The sequence below is a fragment of the Salvelinus alpinus genome, chromosome 12 (assembly GCF_045679555.1).
Source record: "Salvelinus alpinus chromosome 12, SLU_Salpinus.1, whole genome shotgun sequence".
Lineage (NCBI taxonomy): Eukaryota > Metazoa > Chordata > Actinopteri > Salmoniformes > Salmonidae > Salvelinus > Salvelinus alpinus.
The window spans coordinates 18,739,907-18,761,170 of record NC_092097.1 but is presented as its reverse complement, the minus strand read 5'-3'; the positions used below and the strand labels follow the sequence as shown (position 1 = coordinate 18,761,170).

The window sequence follows — 21,264 nt, the reverse complement described above, 5'->3', positions numbered from 1 at the left end:
CTTAAAGCCCCCAGGGGCACTCCACTGTCTATTCCTCTGACACACTCCCTCTGGGTGGGTGACACCTTGTACTTCCACGGAAAAGTATGAAACGTTAAGGCTCTGCATCACTACTTTCATGTCATTCACTTCACTCTCTCAGCAAAAATATTCAAGTATGTCGCACCAAGGCAGGGGTTTTTTCTCTCTCTCTCTCTCTCTCTCTCTCTCTCTCTCTCTCTCTCTCTCTCTCTCTCTCTCTCTCTCTCTCTCTCTCTCTCTCTCTCTCTCTCTCTCTCTCTCTCTCTCTCTCTCTCTCTCTCTCTCTCTCTCTCTCTCTCTCTCTCTCTCTCTCTCTCTCTCTCTCTCTCTCTCTCTCTCTCTCCTACTGAATTATTGAACTCCTCAACTGTACAGCGATGGCTATCTCTTTAAGCACTCATTCCCATTCCTCTCTGCATATGGCCCATCTCAGGGTTGTTCCTCTGTGGTAGAAACACCTGGCTGGATCTGCCTCTGCAGCAGCTGCCTGTGCTAGCCTCGACAGCACCAGCACTCCCCCTGGCTGTCCCAGATCGACCTTTACAGCGCGCTGCGCTACGGTTCACTACACCGTCTCTGTACCAGAGCTGTACATGGCTGTCTCTCCCATCTGCCTTAGAGAGCAAAAGCACCTGACTAATGTACCAGCCCACTGATCACCGCTGGCGACTGTGTAGACCAGGTAATTAGACCAGCCTAAACAGCCTTCACACTAAGGCCCAGGTAGGAACATACAGTAGCACTTACTACACTGGTTGATAAACACTCAGGCGCTGAACAAGGTTGGATAGTGACACCACACGGCATAAGAAAAACCGGTCTGAAGAATGCCGAGACCATAACACAGCTACAAGTGTAAAAGAGGAAGTACATACAAAGTGCCCACGTCCGTACACACAAACGTGAAGCAAAACTGACAGTCTCCCTTCTGCCTCAGAAGACATAGAAGAGCCAGGCTGCAACTCTGCCACAATATGAGAGAAACAACAACGCAAGAAACACAATATGTTGTGTGAATATGTTAAATATTTCTAAGGCACATTTTTATGTTCTAGTTAATGCAATGCGAATAGATGTCCATGGTGTTTGTTGCAGAGAAAGAAAACACAATCCTTAAATTATCTTACAATACAAAAATAAATGTTGAGTATATAGTATAATAAATAAGTAATTTACCATGTTATGTACAGTACTTACACCTGTTCTATTGACATATTTACACATTGGAGGGAATAGAGGTCGTTTGGAGGATGGAATCCTCATTACTGTAGCACCACTGAGAGGTTGGACATCTTGGCTTGAAGAGAGCTGTGAAGAGAGAAAGGGATGCCAAAATCACATACTTTACTATACTATACAAACACATGTTTAGGATGAGGAGGGGTATGGTGGTACATATAATAACAGACTGAAGCTATAAAACACGATCTATTTCTAAAGAATAGTTAGTATTACACACACCTGGTTAAACACTGTAGATTTAGGCCACTGTGATGAGCAGGTAAGAGCCGGAGGACGGAGTGCATTTCCCACAGTAACCCCCACACATTCCTGTTACTCTGCTGCCATCCTGTGGACAAACGAGGAACAATATTTACTCGGCTATAATGCAGTTGTTTTTTATTTATCGCTTTGGTGCAAAGTATGTGGTACATTTTCACAACTCTTAGTACAAAATTCAAAACAGATCATCAAAAAGGCAGTTGTTTCAAAACTTTAAGCACGTTTTGAAATAACTAAGTACAACAGACAAAATCATACAGTCACTTTTTCACCAAACTTAATCAAATCAAATCAAATGTTATTTGTCACACGCGCCGAATACAACAGGTACACCTTACAGTGAAATGCTTACTTACAGTGTCAGTGTTTCATCTAGAAATACGTTTCACATTGCAATACATGTTCATATAATGTAATTGCCTTTCACAATGCAATGCTCACATTACTTTTGATATGATTCTCTTCTCTTTAAAATAATTGTACTATTACTTAATCTGACTGCTCTTAATTGATAATCACTTAGCCATTTGATAAACCTGTAGATGTTACATGTAAACCGGTTTGTCTACTACAGATTTTGAGAACTACTCAGTTCACACTGCTTTGTTAAAATTGCAATGGCCAATACAGTACCGTAATATCGTAATATATTGCATTTACGTAGAAGACGTTTTTAACCAAAGTTACAAAAGTCCACACATTTGGTATGTGACCCCAGTGGGAATCGAACACCCAACTCTGGTGTTGCTAGAGCCATGCTCTTATGAACTAAGCCACGTACAGGACCACTACACAAGTACAATACAATACTGTAAAATACAATACACAATCACAATACAGGTGGAAGATGTATGATTGACAACCACATGAGCGTACCACCCTCCTTGAAGCCATGGATGAGGCATGCAATGGTTTCAGTTCAGACCTACAGTATGCCATGCCAAAAGGTTTTTCACCAGGTGCGTGAACCATGAGAATATGTACTGCGATTTTGATGAGAACCTATGGCCAAATGCTCAAGACAGGCATGATGCAAACTAGTGCCTGCTAAACATTGTTTCTTTAATTTATTTCATGTGATTATATTGTGAAAGAAGTCTTCAATGATCACAACTTTGATCACACAAATTATGAAAATGTGATGTTCAGTATATTTTTATGGGTAGTGCAAGTGTATTGCCTAATTTACAGCACTGTAGCATACTACATTCAAAGGACAATTTTGAAACATGTATCTAGCTTTTTTTGTTATTTGATTTTAACTGGCTGTTAAAATAACTACATTAAGAAGATATCATTATGTAGTGTTTGGTGATTAAACCAATGTACTCATTATATTTCACAATGAACTTGTATTTGGTTGTGTGGTTGTGTGGTGAAAGATGTCTGCAAACAAAATGAATGCACAATGAAAGGGTTTGAATGTAAGACTGGCTGCGTTACAAGTGCTACCAGTTTGAGTTTTATACCAACAGTTTTGAAAATTCACCGCATACTTGTGAAAATAGTACCAAAGCGATAACACTGTAAACAGGATAGCACATGGTTTAGTGACAGTAACACAAATCACAATGTATCCACTCATATATCATGCACACTCAGTTGAATGTTATTTCAGGGTTTGGTCTATTTTTTAGGTTCTCTGTGACTACATTGTAAACGTTTTACACACAAATGTAAAATGTTGTAAATGAGAACTTGTTCTCAACTGGCCTACCTGGTTAAATAAAGGTGAAAAAAATGGGGCCTCTTAATGAATTACATGGAAAAACACAGTAATAAAATATCATTAGCTAAGCACAGACGCAGAACACTCAGCTTAGAAAGGTTTAGAAATACACAGGTAAAACATTTCCCCAGAAATCTATCGCACGGAATGAATAGGAGCGGCATTTCCTCTGAAGTTTGGCAACTCTCATCTTGAGTGCCCTCCAGCACACTTGACTTAAAACAACCAGTGTTCAGCTAACCTTGAGTGTCCAAAGCTCCACTGGCTTTGAGACAGATTCAACCTTTTTCTCCCTGCCAAAAACAGTCTTCAGCCTGATCTCCATTACAAAACCAGGAGGGCCCACTTCACTCGGCAGCTGCCCAATAAGGCTCCTCTCTCACCAGTCACATAACAGCACATTTCCATACATGATTTACCTCAGTGGTTTACCCAAAAGGCTCAGACTTTTCTGAGGCCAGCCCCTTTGTCTCATTGGGCCACGGTTCCAGCGGACCTGCCCTCACTTGGGGCCAAAGCCAGGCCTCTGGTACTTTTCATTTTTTATTTAAATAACAGTGGCTAACTGTGAACTTTAACACCTTCTCACCAAGCAACTGTTTTGATTATGCAGAGGTTGTTGACCTTGCTATTCACAAGTCCTCACTGTTAGAATTAGCTATGGAAAATCGTCCCGATGCTGAATCTAGTTGATGATCCCTGCACTAGTGTTACAGTCGAAAAACAGCATTAAGGCACCAGGGGAGTCTGGGATACAGAGTCCACTTGGGCCAATGCCCAGAGCAGAGGCCCCTCTGAAGCCAAGAGCAAAGGAGGGGGAGAGGGAGGGAAGGATGGAGAGAGGTAGGGTGGGAGGTAGAGAAGAAAGGAGGGAAGGAGGGAAAGTGGAGAATGACGTTGTCTGAAACCAGGAATGTGAATATAAGACGCTAATCTAAATCACTCCGTCCATGAGGCTACGTGAATGTGCATCATATTGTTACCTGGGATTTGTGTATATCAGCAACTGCGTAGTTTCCTTGTGAGATCCACTTGGTTTCCTCAGCTAGCTGGAAGCCTGTCCCTGAAAGGTTGATGCTGAATCGACCCTGAGGAACCATAGAAGTAGGGAGGAAAGAAGAGAAAGAGAAAAGAGAGAGAGAGCGAGAGAGAGAGAGGGGGAGATATCAGCACCCCACACCACGCCAACCACAGAAAGCAGTAGAGAGCAGTTCACTAACATGCAGCAGCTGCATTTACGTTTCATCAAAGCCCAGCTGATATAAGCCAGACAAAACCCAGTGACAAATAGCAGACGCTTTACGGTACCAACAGCTATAAACAGAGGGGGGAAGATAATTCAGCCAGAGGTAAGCATCTACAGTCGAGTGTCTCTTGAAACTCCCGTATGGAAGCATAAATATTAGTCAAGTTCACAGAGCATGGTGTAGTGCAGCGTTTCCCAAACTTAATCCTCGGGAAGCCACGGGATGCACATTTTGTTTTTTGCCCGAACACTACACAACTTATTCAAATTATCAAAGCTTGGTGATTAGTTGGTTATTTGAATCAGCTGTGTAATGCTAGGGCAACAACCAAAACGTTCCCCCAGGGGGGGCCCAAGGACCAAGTTTGGGAAACCCTGGTGTAGTGTATGGCTAATTTAAATGCGTGGATAAGTGGTGTTGTGTTGATGGAAATTAAAAACATGTTCACTAACTCTTGGCAAACAATAGAATGTTTCTTTATTAACTTATCAAAACCAACATGTTTTGGCAAATAGCTTTCATTGGGGTCTTTTTGGGTCATTGGAAACACATCTCCTGAAATGACTCGGAAGAGGGTAGGAAAAGTGAGGGGAAAGCAGGTGTCTTTGAAGGATGTAGGACCGCAGTCTGCGACACTCTGGAGACAAATCATACAGTGCAATCAGAAAGTATTCATACCCCTTGATTTATTACATATTGTGTTGTGTTACAGCCTGAATTCAAAGTTCATTAAATATGTTTTTTTCTCAATCATCTACACACTATACAAAGTGAATTGAAAAAAATCTGAGATTTTTGCAAATTTATTGAGAAGGCAATAGAGAAATATCTCATTTACATTAGTATTCCCACCCCTGAGTCAATTCAATACATGTTAGAATCACCTTTGGCAGGGTTTACAGCTGTGAGTCTTTCTGGGTAAGTCTCTACGAGATTTGCACACCTAAGTCAAAACCGTAACTAGGCCACTCAGCAACATTCAATGTCGTCTTGGTAAGTAACTTCAGTGTATATTTGAACTTGTGTTTTAGGTTATTGTCCTGCTGAAAGATAAATTAGTCTCCCAGCGTCTGTTGGAAAGCAGACTGAACCAGGTTTTCCTCTAGGATTTTGCCTGTGCTTAGCTGTATACAATTTGTTTTTATCCTAAAAAAAACTCCATAGTCCTTGCCGATGACAAGCATACCCATAACATGACGCAGCCACCACCATGCTTGAAAATATGAAGACTGGTACTCTGGTGATGTGTTGTATTTGCCCCAAACATAATGGTTTGTATTCAGGACATAAACATAATTTCTTTACCACATATTTGTAGTTTTACTTTAGTGCCTTATTGCAAACACTGTCAATTAGGTTAGTATTGTGGAATAACAACGTTGTTGATCCATCCTCAGTTTTCTCCTGTCACAGCCATTAACCTCTGTAAATGTTTTAAAGTCACCATTGGCCTCATGGTGAATTCCCTGAGCGGTTTCCTTCCTGTCCGGCAACTGAATTAGGAAGGATGCCTGTATCTTTGTAGTGACTGGGTGTATTGATACACCATCCAAATTGTAATGTGTCAGGATTTGGCCAGGATTGTTCAGGTTTTTGGTCACTAGATGCCCCCATTGCGCCTTTTTTGAACCTTTTGTTTTTCCCTTGTTCTAATTATTATTTGCACCTGTGTGTCATTTCCTTGTAGGTATTTAATCCCTTTGTGTTCCTCAGTTCTTTGCGCTGTGTTTGTATGTTAGCACCCAGCCCCAGCCATGCTGTGAACATATGTTTCTCTTGTTGGATTTTCCAGAGGTTCTCTGGTTTTGTTCTTGTTTATTTTTGATTAGTCTTTTGAGGTTTGTTTTTTCCCTGCTGTTCTTACAAATTTGTGGATTTTCTTTGTATTTTGGAGGATATCCATTTTTTCTCTTGGCTTTACTTTTGACGTTGTGGATTTATATTTTTGCCTGAAGCTCTTTTACCTTGATTAAACCACCGTCTCTAGTACTGCTGTGTCTGCCTCATCTTCTGGGTTCTGCCGACTATTAGTGACTGTTTCTCACACCGGGTCCTGACATAATGCATAAGTTCACCATGCTCAAAGGGATATTCAATGTCTAGTTTTTTTCTTTTTTACCCATCTACTAATAGGTACCCTTCTAGGTGAGACATTGGAAAACCTCCCTGGTCTTTGTGGTTAAATCTGTGTTTGAAATTCTCTGCTCGACGGAGGAACCTTACAGATGTGTGGGGTAGAGATGAGGTAGTCATTCAAAAATGATGTTAAACACTATTGTTGCACACAGAGTGAGTCCATGCAACTTGTGACTTGTTAAGACATTTTTTTAAACCTGAACTTATTTAGGCTTGCCATAACATAGGGGTTGAATACTTATTGACTCAAGACATTTCAGCTTATAATTTTTTACTCATGAACAAAAATGTCATGAACAAAAATTGCACTTTGACATTATGGGGTATTGTGTGTAGGCCAGTGACACAACATCTCAATTGAATCCATTTTATATTCAGGCTGCAGCACAACAACATACTTTCTGAAGGCACTGTACGTGCTGCACATTGGGAGCTGGATGGGACTGTGGGAAAGGTGACACATACACATACAGTAGAACCCCTTCTTCCACTGGCTGGAGCTTGTGCTTGCACACACACGTGTACACATACACACAGACACCCTCCACAGCCTTGTACCGGTGCACTCCCTCACACCACAGGAGGTTGGTGGCACATTAATTGGGGAGGACAGGCTCATGGTAATGGCTGGACCGGAATAGGTGGAATGGTATCAAATACATCAAATACATGGTTTCCATGCGCTTGGTACCATTCCATTTGCTCCTGTACCTCACACACTCCCCTGTCTCTGATATGAGGGCAGACCCCAGATGAGGGAGACGTTGCACAACACCAGAAAGACATGGGACTAATACAGTCTCACATACAGCATCTGTGGTGAGGGGAGAGAGTAGAGGGATAGCACATGGTGTGTCGGTTTGCCAGCTGTAGACAGTGTGTGTGTGTGTGTGTGTGTGTGTGTGTGTGTGTGTGTGTGTGTGTGTGTGTGTGTGTGTGTGTGTGTGTGTGTGTGTGTGTGTGTGTGTGTGTGTGTCAGCCGTCTCCTCTCACAGACTAACAGGATCTGATCTGCAGACACTGGCACAGGCAGGGAGTGTTTCCAAATCTCCCCTCAGACAGACGGGCCTCTCTGTCCTCAGGCCATGTGTGTCTGCTCTGCTCGGTCCCCACTCACAGAACACACCCCTGCTCTCTCTGTCCTCAGGCCATGTGTGTCTGCTCTGCTCGGTCCCCACTCACAGAACACACCCCTGCTCTCTCTGTTCACAGTATCACCACACTCAGCATCTGACTAAACTCTTGAGCATTAGGCTCTGCTGGAACTAAGCACACATTGAACTCAACAGCACAATTATACGGTCAGACACACTACCGAAGACACAGCTGGTAAACAAGATGAACCAAGACTAGTTAAGTCCATACAAGTCCTTAGTCCTAACCTCAGAACTCACGCCCTAGTGAAGACTTGAGTCAAACCTTTTTATTCTCCACTAGTTCTCTCCCAGTGGCTCCCTGGCCATGCAGTTCTTACCTGTGGACACCGGGCAGCGCTGTAGCAGTCTCCAGCTGTGGCAAAGGGAACTCTGTGGCCGTCGCGTGTGAAAGCAAACTGCCAGTCTATGGCTGAACGACAAGAGAGAGAAACAATGGCAGGACATATTAGTAAACATGACAGAAGCTTGGTGAAAAATGAGTCGGGAACATAGCTCGGTCTGTTTGACTGGTCAGCATAACTACGACAGCTCATATAACATCAAAAGAACAGCCTACATCTTCCAAAATTAGTACATTTTCACATAACCTGAATCCAGTCTTGCTTTTAGGGGTCACCATAATGGCAATATCAGTATAATTCCATCTACTTAGTGCAATTTAAACTGATCCCCCCAGGCCCTTTAATTGTGTGCTCCTAAAAGACATCTTGATCCCATTAACCCCACTCTGCTTGGACTTAAATGTCTATGTGAGGATAGAGAGGAGTGGGGAGGAGGCTCTGACTTCCAAGCATGTTGGGGAGCCAAGCATGGTACTCTGACACTAGCTGGTTAGCATTGACATTCAGGTTAGTGTAATGAAATCTGATGTAGCGTGTGTGTGTGTTTCAATAATTGGTAGGCTAGTCTATGTGGCCTTGCTGAATGTGTTCTGCAGCTGATTCGGGCCCACTCACTGATGATGTGCATCTTGCTGAGGTCCAGTCGTACTCTGGTGAAGGTGGAGAGGCCAGCAGCGGTGTAGTCTCTCCTACACTCACAGTCCTCTCTCCTGGTCCCGTTAGCAGGGCACTGTGTGGGGTCTATCAGTCTGAAGAGAAAAAGAGCCACCAAGTTCATATAAAATGTGTCCTCCACACTTTTGACAGTGTTACATGATGATAAATGAAGTAATCCACAGCCCCATAGGTTGCTTTACCTGAAGCCAAAGACTTCAGAGTAGTTCTCTCCCTCTCCGGTCGTCAAGGTGATGTACTCCAGCGGCCTGTCAGTCTGCATTCCTGCACAGTAGACCTGAGGAGGAAGAGGAGGTGGAGAAGGAGGAAGGAGTGAGGAACGCGCCCAGAAATTAAAATCAAAACCTCTTCAGGACGACACACGCTATTTCTAAACCTGACCTGGGTTGGCCTTCTCAAATGGCCAGCCAGCCAGCCAGCCAGCCAGCCAGCCAGCCAGCCAGCCAGCCAGCCAGCCAGACAGACAGACAGACAGACAGACAGACAGACAGACAGACAGACAGACAGACAGACAGACAGACAGACAGACAGACAGACAGACAGACTAAAGAACTTCCCTTCAGTTTCAATCATTTTCTAATGTATTGCATCTGTCAGTGAGACTACACCAGACTGTAAAGCCAAGCATGATCACTGGCCAACAGGGTTTTTGTTGACTGACATTGTCATAGATACTCTCTCTATTCATTTACCATTTCCATTTGCAAAATAAGTCAGTAATCACTATATAAAATGTTATAAAACGGTGCACAGTGCACTTAATAAGAAAGATGATACCATAGTCATACTTTGAGTGCTTTTCCTTGTACGTTGAGAAACTGTTCACCATCAGACTGGACGCCAGACAGACTCTGGACGTCACTGCAGCTAGTGGGCAGGTGGCCTAAGAGAGAGAACAAAGGACATATTTAGGAGAGGTATAGCTATGGTACAGAGGTTTATCACACATATACAGTATAACAGGAGTTATGGAGTCTGTGGAGGCTGAGGCTACTGTATGTCTACTCACAGGCAGGGCTGCTGCAGACTTTGCTGGCTTCAGGTTTAGTGTCTGAGGGACAACTGTCACTGCCTTGTCCCTCAGTAGACACACACTGCACTGTCCTCTCCATCACCCCACCTCCACAGCTTACTGAACACTGAGGGGGAGAGAAGAGCAGGTGTAAGGGAGCCTGCCAGGATGAAAAAAGCACTAAACATACTGTACCACTGATAATACATAGAGACTGGAAGCCACTCACAGGTCCCCAGACTCCAACTCTCCACTCGTGTGTTGGAGGACAGGGGCTTTGGCTACACGGCATGTAGCTCTCAGGGGGGGTCCCAGGGCAGTTGGACAAAGACTGATGCCCATACTCATAGTTATCATTCCCAGCATGCACCTCACTGCAGGAGACTAGGCGTCTGTGGTATCCCTGTCCACAGCTGGCCGAGCACTGCCACGGGAGAGAGAAAATGCGATAAGATAACAACACTGCAATCAAGCACGATCAGATAGGACAGTAATGTCAGATAACATTATTAAAGTGACATGATTGCATTTTGAAACAGGCCCATTCATTGACTCTCACCTCTGTCCAGTCCCCTGTGATCCAGATGAACTCACAGACATGGGTATTACAGCTCTCAGAGTCATCTGGCCTTCTCTGATCCACACAGAACATCTCATGGACCTCCTCCCCTGTCTGGTCCATACACAGCACCACTCGACGCCGGTGGCCCGACCCACACGACTTACTACACTGGAATGGAAGCGGGAACATCACAAACAATGAGAAAAACAAAGTTAATGTCGTCGAAAACAACCCCAAAATCCTTCCCATAGCCCTTATCTGAGTCTTCAGAGTTGAAAAGACTGAAGGGGTGGGGTTAGGGTTTGTTTTCAGCACCAGAAAAAGGTTGGTTCCAAATGTCAAGGTGATTTATGTACAGATTTATTTTATGTTTGATCTAAGACCCTTACCTACTTCAAATATGGATATCAAAACAGGAGATAGGAGGCGGAAAACATTACTGAGCCTGACCACTAACGGTAATACTACAACACTAGGATTTGCACAATTTCAACACGTTCTTTTGACTTTCTGTAAGACTTCTTACAGTATGTGACCTTGTTGATCTGACACAGTCTTGGACAAATATGCTGGATGAAGAGTGAGAATTGACTAAATAACACGATGGCAGTGTGCTATGGACTTAACAGCAGTTGTGATGTGTTTATAGTCCGGACTGACTGAAGCTGAGTGAAGTCTCCGGCCGTCACCCTGGTTCTCTACATCCAGATGTATGTAGTAACTCAAGTGTTGTGACGCTGTGGGACTGTGTTATGGTGGTAATCCAAGCGACAAGCTTTTTTGGAAGGGCTTAGAGAGGCCTTGCCTTGCGTCAGAAACACCTCAGCTCTTACGAATGCACTCCAGCTGGTCTTCATCTACCTTATGTGTCCAACGCTGTCAAACAACTAAAATACCTGGAATTGTTGTGAGCTGAGCAGCCATGGTGTGACTTAGTGGAATGTAGCCTGCCATAGCAGGCTGTTGAGTTTGGGCTAATATAAAAACATTCTAAATGTGGTATTATAAAATTATAACTTGAACAGCTCAAAGTAGCCTATACTTACAAATACCTATACTGGACAGAAGGACAGAGTAACATAGCCTAGCTCATATAATGATATATTACAACTCCTAGTTATTAGAATGAGTGGCATAGCCTCTGTTATTACAATATATGGTGAGAAAAATAAAGAACAGATTTCCACTAAACCCTTCCCTCAAGCTCTCAGGTTAACTGGCCATATCGGCTGGTCCAGAAACTAGGCCCTACCCATAGCCCACTTAAGCACTAGGCCTAAAAACGACAGGATATGGCAGAAATGAACATGTGTCTAGCTGTCAGAGCACATGTTTGAGCTATTGCTTGATGTAGGCCCCCTACCTATACAATTATTGTAGATCTGGATGAAGCATATTGAGGTATAGCAGTGGCTAAACAGACTAGAAAGGCACAAGAAATTCCCGCATTAGGTGAGGCAACATGACCTAGTCACGAAAACCCGACCCTAGGCAACAGTGACTGCTTTGGGTCGAGTTCTTGAGACTGAACTTGACCCGCCAAACGTCCCACAGCAGCAGGAGCTGAACTGCCATAATTACCTCCAGCTGTTTGCAGCGTGAGGGGGTGCCGAGCTCTCTCGACTAATTAGGCTACACTCTCCTCTGAGTGCAGTGATTTCATGCTGCTTGTTGACCTAGATTTAAGGCTTCCTGAACAAAAATACTACCCCCAACCAACATAGCCTGAAAGCAGTGTTTGATAACTTGCGATCATGGGCCTTTTTTACCTAAAGAAAATTAGTTGATGAGACCAGATTGGGTTGAGGTACTTATGATCAATAAAACATTTATTGAGAAGTTGAAACACAGTGTGCCTCTAAAGCTCGTATCCAGTATGTTTTCAGCTCTATGGGCCTACTGTATTTGTAAAGGAGTTGAATCCTGCAGGGGGAATATGAGAGAAATGGAGTCATCTGATTTTTATCATAGGCACTGCTCTCACACATATGGATTAACTTTTGTGCCTTTAGTATCAAGCAAACCTTTTGAATTTGAGAACAAAATTCTTATTACAGCAAACAAAAATACTGATATTGAAAGCAAAACATTAACCCAAAAATATTGAGAGTAAAATTTATAGTATTGCAAGGAAATCTTTTTGAAAGGCAAGACAACGGAATTGTAAATGAATGCAAAAAAAAACATTTTCAGTGAAACGCTTCCCTCTTTTGCCTGCAATTTTTTCTATATTTGTTTAAGTTACTCTGCCATTTGCTTTCTCTGCCTTTTTTTGCATTTGAAAAGTTTTGGCATATCATTCCGTGTAGGTGGGTTTAGAGGGAGGCATAGATGATGTGTATCTATTGGTCAACCTGTTTTGGAGTGAACGTTCAACCTCATTTTTTAAATCCCAGCTAAAGTTAGCAGCTTAAAACAATGGCCAGTACAGCTATGTTAGATAGCTACCTAGCTAGCTGGCAATGCTGAGAGGCACAAGTGTTTTCTGCTAACTAGTGAGCTCGTGTATGAAAAAGCTTGATTGTTATTTATTTATTTCCATTTTGGATAAAAAGAGCTCAGTGGCTACTAGCTAGTCACTGGGACTGACTAGCCTAGCTAGATAGCATTAACTTTACATTAATGAGGACATCGGGAAACACACTTAGGTGTCTTTTGTGTCTTGTAATTTCACATTTAGAAAATGTATTGAAACAATTTGCAACCTAGCTAACTAGCATGATTAAATCATTTCTATCACAGCCAGCAAGCAAGATATGATGCACTGAAATTACTCTCGCGGTATGTGGCTGTTCAAGAACAAGGGCACTACTAGGGGACTCCAGTGCTGTATGGCCTTGGGTTTTCAAGAGCTAGGGCACTACTATCTGAAAGCTTTTAATTAGAGTACACTGTACTGTAGACAATTTTGTTTAGCATTTGTCTATTTTTTTTCGGCCTGGCTCTCACACTGGCTGTGTGTGTGTGTGTGTGTGTGTCCATCTGTCTCTCCTGTCTGTCTGTCTGCCTGCCTGACTGTCTGTCTGTTTAGTAGTTCCAGATGTGGCTGGATAAGAGTGGTGGTGGGCAACAGTGGAGGGCATTTTCACTCAGTAGTGAGCAAATGTAGGAGCTAATCCTCATGGAGTTCATCTATACCTGCTGATAATATTTATCCTATATTAGGTAGGCCTGCTAGTACTTGGATAGATAGTAGGTAGAGGTTGCAAGCATAGAGGTAGATCACGTATATAGTATTTTACTCTATGGTTGCAAGTCTTTACTTGGCACTGATTCTACTCATAGGCAGTAGCAATTTGGTTTGGTCTAAAAGTAATGTTACATCCTGATAAAAACAGAAATACCTTATTTACAAGTATCAAACCCTTTGCTATGAGACTCGAAATTGAGCTCAGGTGCATACTTTTTCCATTGATCCTCCTTCTACAACTTGAGATGTTTCTACACCTCCACCTGTGGTAAATTAAATTGATTGGACATGATTTGGAAAGGCACACACCTGTTATATACGGTCTCACAGTTGACATTGCATGTCAGAGCAAAAACCAAGCCATGAGGTTGAAGGAATTGTCCGTAGAGCTCAGAGACAGGATTGTGTCGAGGCACAGATCTGGGGGAGGGTACCAAAACATGTCTGTAGCATTGATGGTCCCCAATAACGCAGTGGCCTCCATCATTCTTAAATGGAAGAAGTTTGAAACAACCAAGACTCTTTCTAGAGCTGGCTGCCCGGTCAAACTGAGCAATCGGGGGAGAAGGGCATTGGTCAGGGAGGTGACCAAGAACCCGATGGTCACTCTGACAGAGCTCTAGAGTTAATCTTTGGAGATGGGAGAACAATCCAGAAGGACAACCATCTCTACAGCACTCCACCAATCAGACCTTTAAGGTAGAGTGGCCAGACGGAAGCCCCTCCTCAGTAAAAGGCACATGACAGCCCGCTTGGAGTTTGCCAAAGGGCACCTAAAGGACTCTCAGACCATGAGAAACAAGATTCTCTGGTCTGATTAAACCAAGATTGAACTCTTTGGCCTGACTGCCAAGCGTCATGTCTGGAGGAAACCTGGCACTATCCCTACAGTAAAACATGGTGGTAGCAGCATCATGCTGTGGGGATGTTTTTCAGAGGCAGGGACTGGGAGACTAGTCAGGATCAAGGGAAAGGTGAACAGACCAAAGTACAGAGAGATCCTTGATGAAAACCTGCTCCAGAGCGGTCAGGACCTCAGACTGGGGCGAAGGGTCACCTTCCAACAGAACAACGACACTAAGCACACAGCCAAGACAACGCAAAAGTGGCTTTGAGACAAGTCTCTGAATGTCCTTGAGTGGCCCAGATAGAGCACGGACTTGAACCCAATCGAACATCTCTGGAGAGACCTGAAAATAGCTGTGCAGCAAAGCTCCCCAGAAGTCCCCGACGTCTGTACTTCCGAGAGGAGCCGAAGCCACCCGAGATCCCTCGGGAAATCATCGGGGACGGGCGACTCGTTCACTCTGGAGCCTACGCAACTGGGCAGAGCCAGATTATCGCCTAAGGAACGTTTAATGTAGGCTGAGCTCCAACAGTTGTCTGTATTGTGGTGCTGTGGGGCATTACATAGCCACCTTCCCAGTAAAAGACCAGGCTCATCAGTAGGTACAAGTACACTGGTTGGCCAGACTGGGAGTTTTCTAACTCCCATTACCCATATTCCTTTTCATGTTATCCTGCTGTGTGGGGTGACCGGTCTAAATCTCTCCGGGTGCTCATTGATTCTGGATCTGATGAGAGTTTTATGGACGCTACTCTGGTATCTAACCTAGGTATCTCCTCACAACTCCTCTCCGTTCCCATGGACACCAGAGCACTAGACGGACACTCCATTGGCAGAGTCACGCACAGCACAGTTCCCACTAACCTGCGGGTATCAGGCAATCACAGTAAGTCCATACAGCTTCTCCCTCTGGATTTTCATGGCTCCTGAGGCACAACTCCGTTATTGAGTGGACCACTGGTTCTATCCTGGGTTGGAGCCCATTCTTCCACTCACATTGCCTTAAGGCGGCGCAACCTCCCCCGGGTTGTCGTCCTACGGGTTTAGGTAAAGCTTCGGATTTCTCTGCCGTTCCCGCAGAGTACCAGGACATCCTGGTCCTCCCGGTTCTGACTCTTTGCCTGCCCTGACACTGTACCCGCCTGCCTGACCATTCAGCCTGCCCTGACCATGAGCCTGCCTGCCGCCCAGTACCTTTTGGACTCTGACCTGGTTTATGAACATCAGCTTGTCCTCGACCTGCCTCTTGCCTGCCCCTTGTTTTTCAATAAATATCAGAGATTCGAACCATCTGCCTCCAGTGTCTGCATCTGGGACTCGCCCTGTGTCGTTATAAGGCTAAGGACTAGATAAAGTGTATTTTTACCTGGAGTTTTTCCTTATTGTAGGCTACTACTTTTACAACTTTAAGTCTTGAAATCTTTGGTTGTTTACTAAACTACTCACTCTGTTTAGTACATGGCGTCAAATGTGAATCCTTAAAGAGATGGGTGGGACTAAGGCTTAAGAGGGTGTGAACGATGCTGAATGGGTGTAGACAAAGAAGAGCTCTCCAGTAGGTGTACCAAAACATTCAAGGGCCATTTTCTCAAAAGTGTGGTTACAAGTTTATCAACTTTCAAAGAAGAATTACTTTCCCATTGTTCCTCAACTGCTGTGTATGGTATACCATTTTCTATCACTGAGTCTCTACTTTTATTCAATGTAAATAAACACAATTTCAAATGTTGCTACATAATAAGGCAGTGGTCACAAATGAGGATGAACTGTCACTCCAAAAAAGGTTGACCAATAGAGACACATCATCTATGCCTCCCTCTACACCACATGTACAGGGAATGACTGTGGCAAAACTTGGCAAAAGCAAAAAAAAAAGGCAGAGAAAGCAAATGGCAGGGTAAGTTAACCAAAGATTTTTTTTTATATGCAAGCAAAGAGTTATCATTGAAAATGTTTCGCTGAATATATATATATATATATATTTTTGCATTCATGTTTTTACAATTAATTTGTTCTTGCCTTTCAAAATGATTTCCTTGCTATATTTATTTTGCTCTCAATACTTTTGGTTAATGTTTTGTTTTCCAAATCATTATTTTTGTTTGCAATACTAAGAATGTTGTTCTTCAATTAAAAAGGTTTGCTTGACATTACAGGCACAAAAGTAATTCGATACATACGCGCCTTTGCGCGCTCTGGAGCTCCCTCAGCCCCTTCCTTACAGGGAATGTCTCTGGGACGAGCGTGAGGTCCCACTCTGTCTGTCAGCTGCGCTACACCTCGCTTGAAACAGCAGTGCGCGAAATATCCACGCGCCAACTGAGTGGACACGCCGACGCGCACGCTGTTTGTTTATTTCGGAGAACATGCAAATGCGGTTATCCAGTGAGACGTCAAGGTTGCACTTACCGATTGCCACTCTCCCTTGCTCCACCGGTACCGAGAGGGGCAGTCAGTGACCCGGCAGGTCTGGCTGGAGGCCGGACGGGAGGATGGGGGGCATTCAGTCTCCTCCGGGCTGCGCCGGTTTCCAACCTCACAGAAAACTTCCCGCTCCTGTATTCCATTGCCACATGACGCTGAACACTGAAACATAACAGGACAGAAGGTAAGATGTATTAAAAACGATTCTCTACACGTCTGATATTTACTTGATTGGGATGTCATTCCTCTCCACCAATTTTTTTTCAATCATCACCAAGTTATTTGAGTACAAGTTGACTGTAAAAATGAAATCAATGTGTGATATTTTTTTAAATATATGAACTATTATTTTTCAGAATATGAATTGACTATAAAAAGCACAGGAAGCAGAATTTCATTGAATCATGTATTATTGAACTCAATGCAATTCAAACAAAAATGATTAGACGCACTGTTATTTTTATCTCTGCAATTGATATAACCTCAAAGGATCATATATGGCAATACAAGTGTAATATCTATCTCTTTAGTTTTAATTGTGTCTTCTAATCACCTGTCCCAGTGGAACAACTAGTCGAGCCAACTACTTCCTACATTAAAATTATACACTTGTTGAAACCAAATATGCAAATTATGTACTCTTTAACATACAGGTGTAGGATCTTAATTTTATTTTGTAGTGTATTTTGATGTTTAAAAAGACTTCTGAAGTTGATAATTTTCACTTTCAGCCTCCATTTTCCCTTATGAAAAATGTATCAACCCCTACACAAATGTCCATTAATTATAATCCACATAATAATTCACATTTCCTGTTTCTTGTCCTGCTCTAGCAAACTGGCTCAGATTAAGATGCTACATCTGTAGAGTTTCATTATTCATTTCTATGTTTATTACCCTCATTTTAGACTTGTGTGGAATTGAATTCAGGAACCACATGCAGGGAAGGTGGTTGCATTATTCAAGGCTACGCTACACCCACCTTCCTTACTTTCCACAGCAAAGATGTCAGTCACACACACTGGTTTAACTTACCTTTAACCTGGGTTAGTTGGCATAAGTCTTTAGGTCTTCAATAAGGTTATGTCCCTGCACGAGACTACACTAACAAGCAAGGCACTTCGGTTACATGTGCCTGTGAAACTAATGTTTTGAAAGATACAGGTAGAAACGTAGTTAAATGGCATAAATGGTTTGTCATTTTGTTTGTTGACTCACACCAGACCCCTCTATGGTTTATATGTAATACAACTTGACTTAGAATTACATGCTGGCTTCAGGTTGAAGGACACAGCTTATTATTAAGCCTTTGACTGCTGTACCACTACAATTTTAATTCAATATCATTCACTACAATTTGCCTCAATATCAACAGCAATACTTCTAAGTAAAGCTAACACATCATAATCATTGCATAACATGATATTGTATTATTCCAAAAAGTATGGGTCTAGAGCTTTGATCCAAAAGATCTAACCACAGGACGTTGTGTGCAAGAAAAATGTAAGCTTGAATCAAGGTTGTGTTTGCAGAATTAAAAAAAGTGTCTTAAAAAGTGGGGCAGAGTGTAACCACAGTGAAAACCCTCCAGACGGTTGGGGTTCTTTACACACGTGTGTTCCCGGCTCCTCTGGGTTAATAAAGAGCAGATTTCAACCCTCTGTGAAGATGGAGAGAGAGGGAGAGAGGAGAGGGAGTGGTGGGGGGGGTTCTCTCCACTAGACAGTCAAGTTTGAACCCCTGCCTTGAGGACATTGCATTTTGAATGTATAATGTCTTGCTGATTTAACCCAGTTTTTTATCTTAAAAAATGTAAGAAATGTAAAACATTTAATCAATTTAATCTACAGCTGCACACAACAGAAATACATCTGGAGGAAAATCCCAACATGTAAGTAGAAAGAATGATATTGGTTGGTGGGTACACTCTTAGAAAAAAAGGTGCTATCTAGAACCAAAAAGTTTTCTCCGGCTGTCCCCATAGGAGAACCCTTTAAAGAACCCTGTTTAGTTCCAGGTAGAACCCTTTTGGTTCCAGGTAAAACCATTTTAGGTGTCATGTAGAACCCTTTCTAGAGAGGGTTCTACATGGAACTCAAAAGAGTTCTAACTGGAACCAAAAAGGGCTCTACCTGAAACCAAAAGGGGTTATCCTATGGGGACAGCCGCAGAACCCCTTTGGAACCATTTTCTCTAAGAATGTAATGTTCACTACTTCCTTGTTTTCCTCACGTTTGTGCATGTTCAGCATGCCTATCTAGGTCTTTTAAAAATACTTTATTAGAAACATAAAATGACATTAATAATGCAAATCTAATCATGTTTATATGTTTAATGTGTATGCTTATCGTCTTAAAAGAAAAAGATCCACTTTCAATACTGTTAATCCTGATACTGTTTGTACTTACATTTGAATTGGTTTTGTGCACCAACATTAATGGCTAACAGTGTATTTTCCTAAGGGAGCTTTTATGTGGTAAAGGCACATGAAGACCATTATTACACATGCCTTAATTGATTATAAAGTGTCTTAATTGATTATAAAGTGCATTTATTGGTGTGTTTTTGAGTGAGTATTTGTGTGTGAGTTTGTCTATCTGTTAATGTGTATATTATTGTGTGTGAGAGAGTTTGTCTATCTGTTAATGTGTATATTATTGTGTGTGTGTGTGTGTGTGTGAGTTTGTCTATCTGTTAATGTGTATACTATTGTGTGTGTGTGTGAGTTTGTCTATCTGTTATGTGTATATTATTGTGTGCGTGTGCTTGTGTGTGAGTTTGTCTATCTGTTAATGTGTATATTATTGTGTGTGAGAGAGTTTGTCTATCTGTTAATGTGTATATTATTGTGTGTGTGTGTGTGTGTGTGTGAGTTTGTCTATCTGTTAATGTGTATATTATTGTGTGTGTGAGAGAGTTTGTCTATCTGTTAATGTGTATATTATTGTGTGTGTGTGTGTGTGAGTTTGTCTATCTGTTAATGTGTATATTATTGTGTGTGTGTGTGAGTTTGTTTATCTGTTAACGTGTATATTGTTGTGTGTGTGTGTGAGTTTGTCTATCTGTTAATGTGTATATTATTGTGTGTGTGTGTGTGAGTTTGTCTATCTGTTAATGTGTATATTATTGTGTGCGTGTGTGTGTGTTTGTCTATCTGTTAATGTGTATATTATTGTGTGTGTGAGAGAGTTTGTCTATCTGTTAATATGTATATTATTGTGTGTGTGTGTACGTTTGTCTATCTGTTAATGTGTATATTATTGTGTGTGAGTTTGTTTATCTGTTAACGTGTATATTGTTGTGTATGTGTGTGAGTTTGTCTATCTGTTAATGTGTATATTATTGTGTGTGTGTGTGTGTGTACATGTTATTACCACCCAATCGACTGTACATGCTCTTAAAGGTTAGAGGACTGTGTGTGTGTGTGTGTGTGTGTGTGGATCAGTAAACACATCCAGATGTCCATACCCTCCTGAGGCTCACAGAGCGAGAGGTGAGAAATCACCTTGTTAAATTAGTTGCATGTTAACCATTAAAAGCCATGAGCATCCCATCTCTTTATGCTACCTATCCTCTCTATATTTCAACAATGTGTATTAATTTAATTCTCAAAACAAGAAAAACTAAATGTGATTACTGGATTTATTTTATATTAGGTTCACCTGCTTGTTCACAGCGTGGTAGCCAGGGCACCAAAACAGGGGAGAAGTTTAGCCTCACGCAACAACGCTCTTAGTTGTTGTGGAAATGTACACACAAAGGTGTTTACTTTCTGCATCTACATCATATCGCCGAGTCTATCTTTAAGACTATATTTCGATTGACTAATGATTTCTTGAACATCATATTTCATAATCACATTCAAAATAAAGCTGATTGTTTATGAAGGAACTACTCACTAAGGCTTAAAGGCTAATACCACTCAATAACTGTCAAAATACAGAATGTGTCACAGTATGATGCGTTTTGCATGACACTTTCTGTATTTTGAAAGTTCTATATCTTCAAAAGTTGATTGCTTACATGTAAAACATTTTGGGACTATCAACAGTGGACTAAGACAGTGTTTGAGCGGTGTTGTCCTTGAACAAGTGGGTACATGTGTAGGATGTCAGTTGTTAACATGTGGAGTGTTAAAAAAAAAAAAACATTTGCCAATTTTTTATGTAATTTTGTGTGTGCATTTTTTACATTTTGTAAAATGGTGCATTGCTACCATAGAGTGTCTGTTAAATAATGATGGTACAGTACATTCAGTGAAATCAGCTGTTACCTGGTTATATTAATATGATTGTCAGGGAGATGTATGCAATAGAGCTGTTTGAGATAGACAACAAGTCCTCTGAGGTATGGAGGGCAGATGTGTATCTCTTCTGGGCCCCTGATCAGTGGAGAGAGAGGAAGAGAAAGAGACAGAGAG

General features: G+C 42.1%; 1 protein-coding gene across 1 annotated transcript in view; it reads right to left on the bottom strand.

Annotated features, from left to right (window-relative positions):
* Positions 1-239: 239 nt before the first annotated feature.
* Positions 240-21,264, bottom strand: part of LOC139535642 (A disintegrin and metalloproteinase with thrombospondin motifs 9-like) — a 68,049-nt gene continuing 47,024 nt past the window's right edge. Inside the window, exons 30-40 of the mRNA XM_071335254.1 lie at positions 16,830-17,006; positions 10,381-10,551; positions 10,051-10,245; positions 9,819-9,948; positions 9,598-9,692; positions 8,992-9,086; positions 8,750-8,883; positions 8,111-8,202; positions 4,237-4,341; positions 1,483-1,591; positions 240-1,329 (exon numbers count right to left, since the gene is read on the bottom strand). Coding sequence (XP_071191355.1) covers positions 1,502-1,591; positions 4,237-4,341; positions 8,111-8,202; positions 8,750-8,883; positions 8,992-9,086; positions 9,598-9,692; positions 9,819-9,948; positions 10,051-10,245; positions 10,381-10,551; positions 16,830-17,006 — 1,284 coding nt within the window. The 3' untranslated portion in view covers positions 240-1,329; positions 1,483-1,501. The remainder of the gene's footprint in view (positions 1,330-1,482; positions 1,592-4,236; positions 4,342-8,110; positions 8,203-8,749; positions 8,884-8,991; positions 9,087-9,597; positions 9,693-9,818; positions 9,949-10,050; positions 10,246-10,380; positions 10,552-16,829; positions 17,007-21,264) is intronic.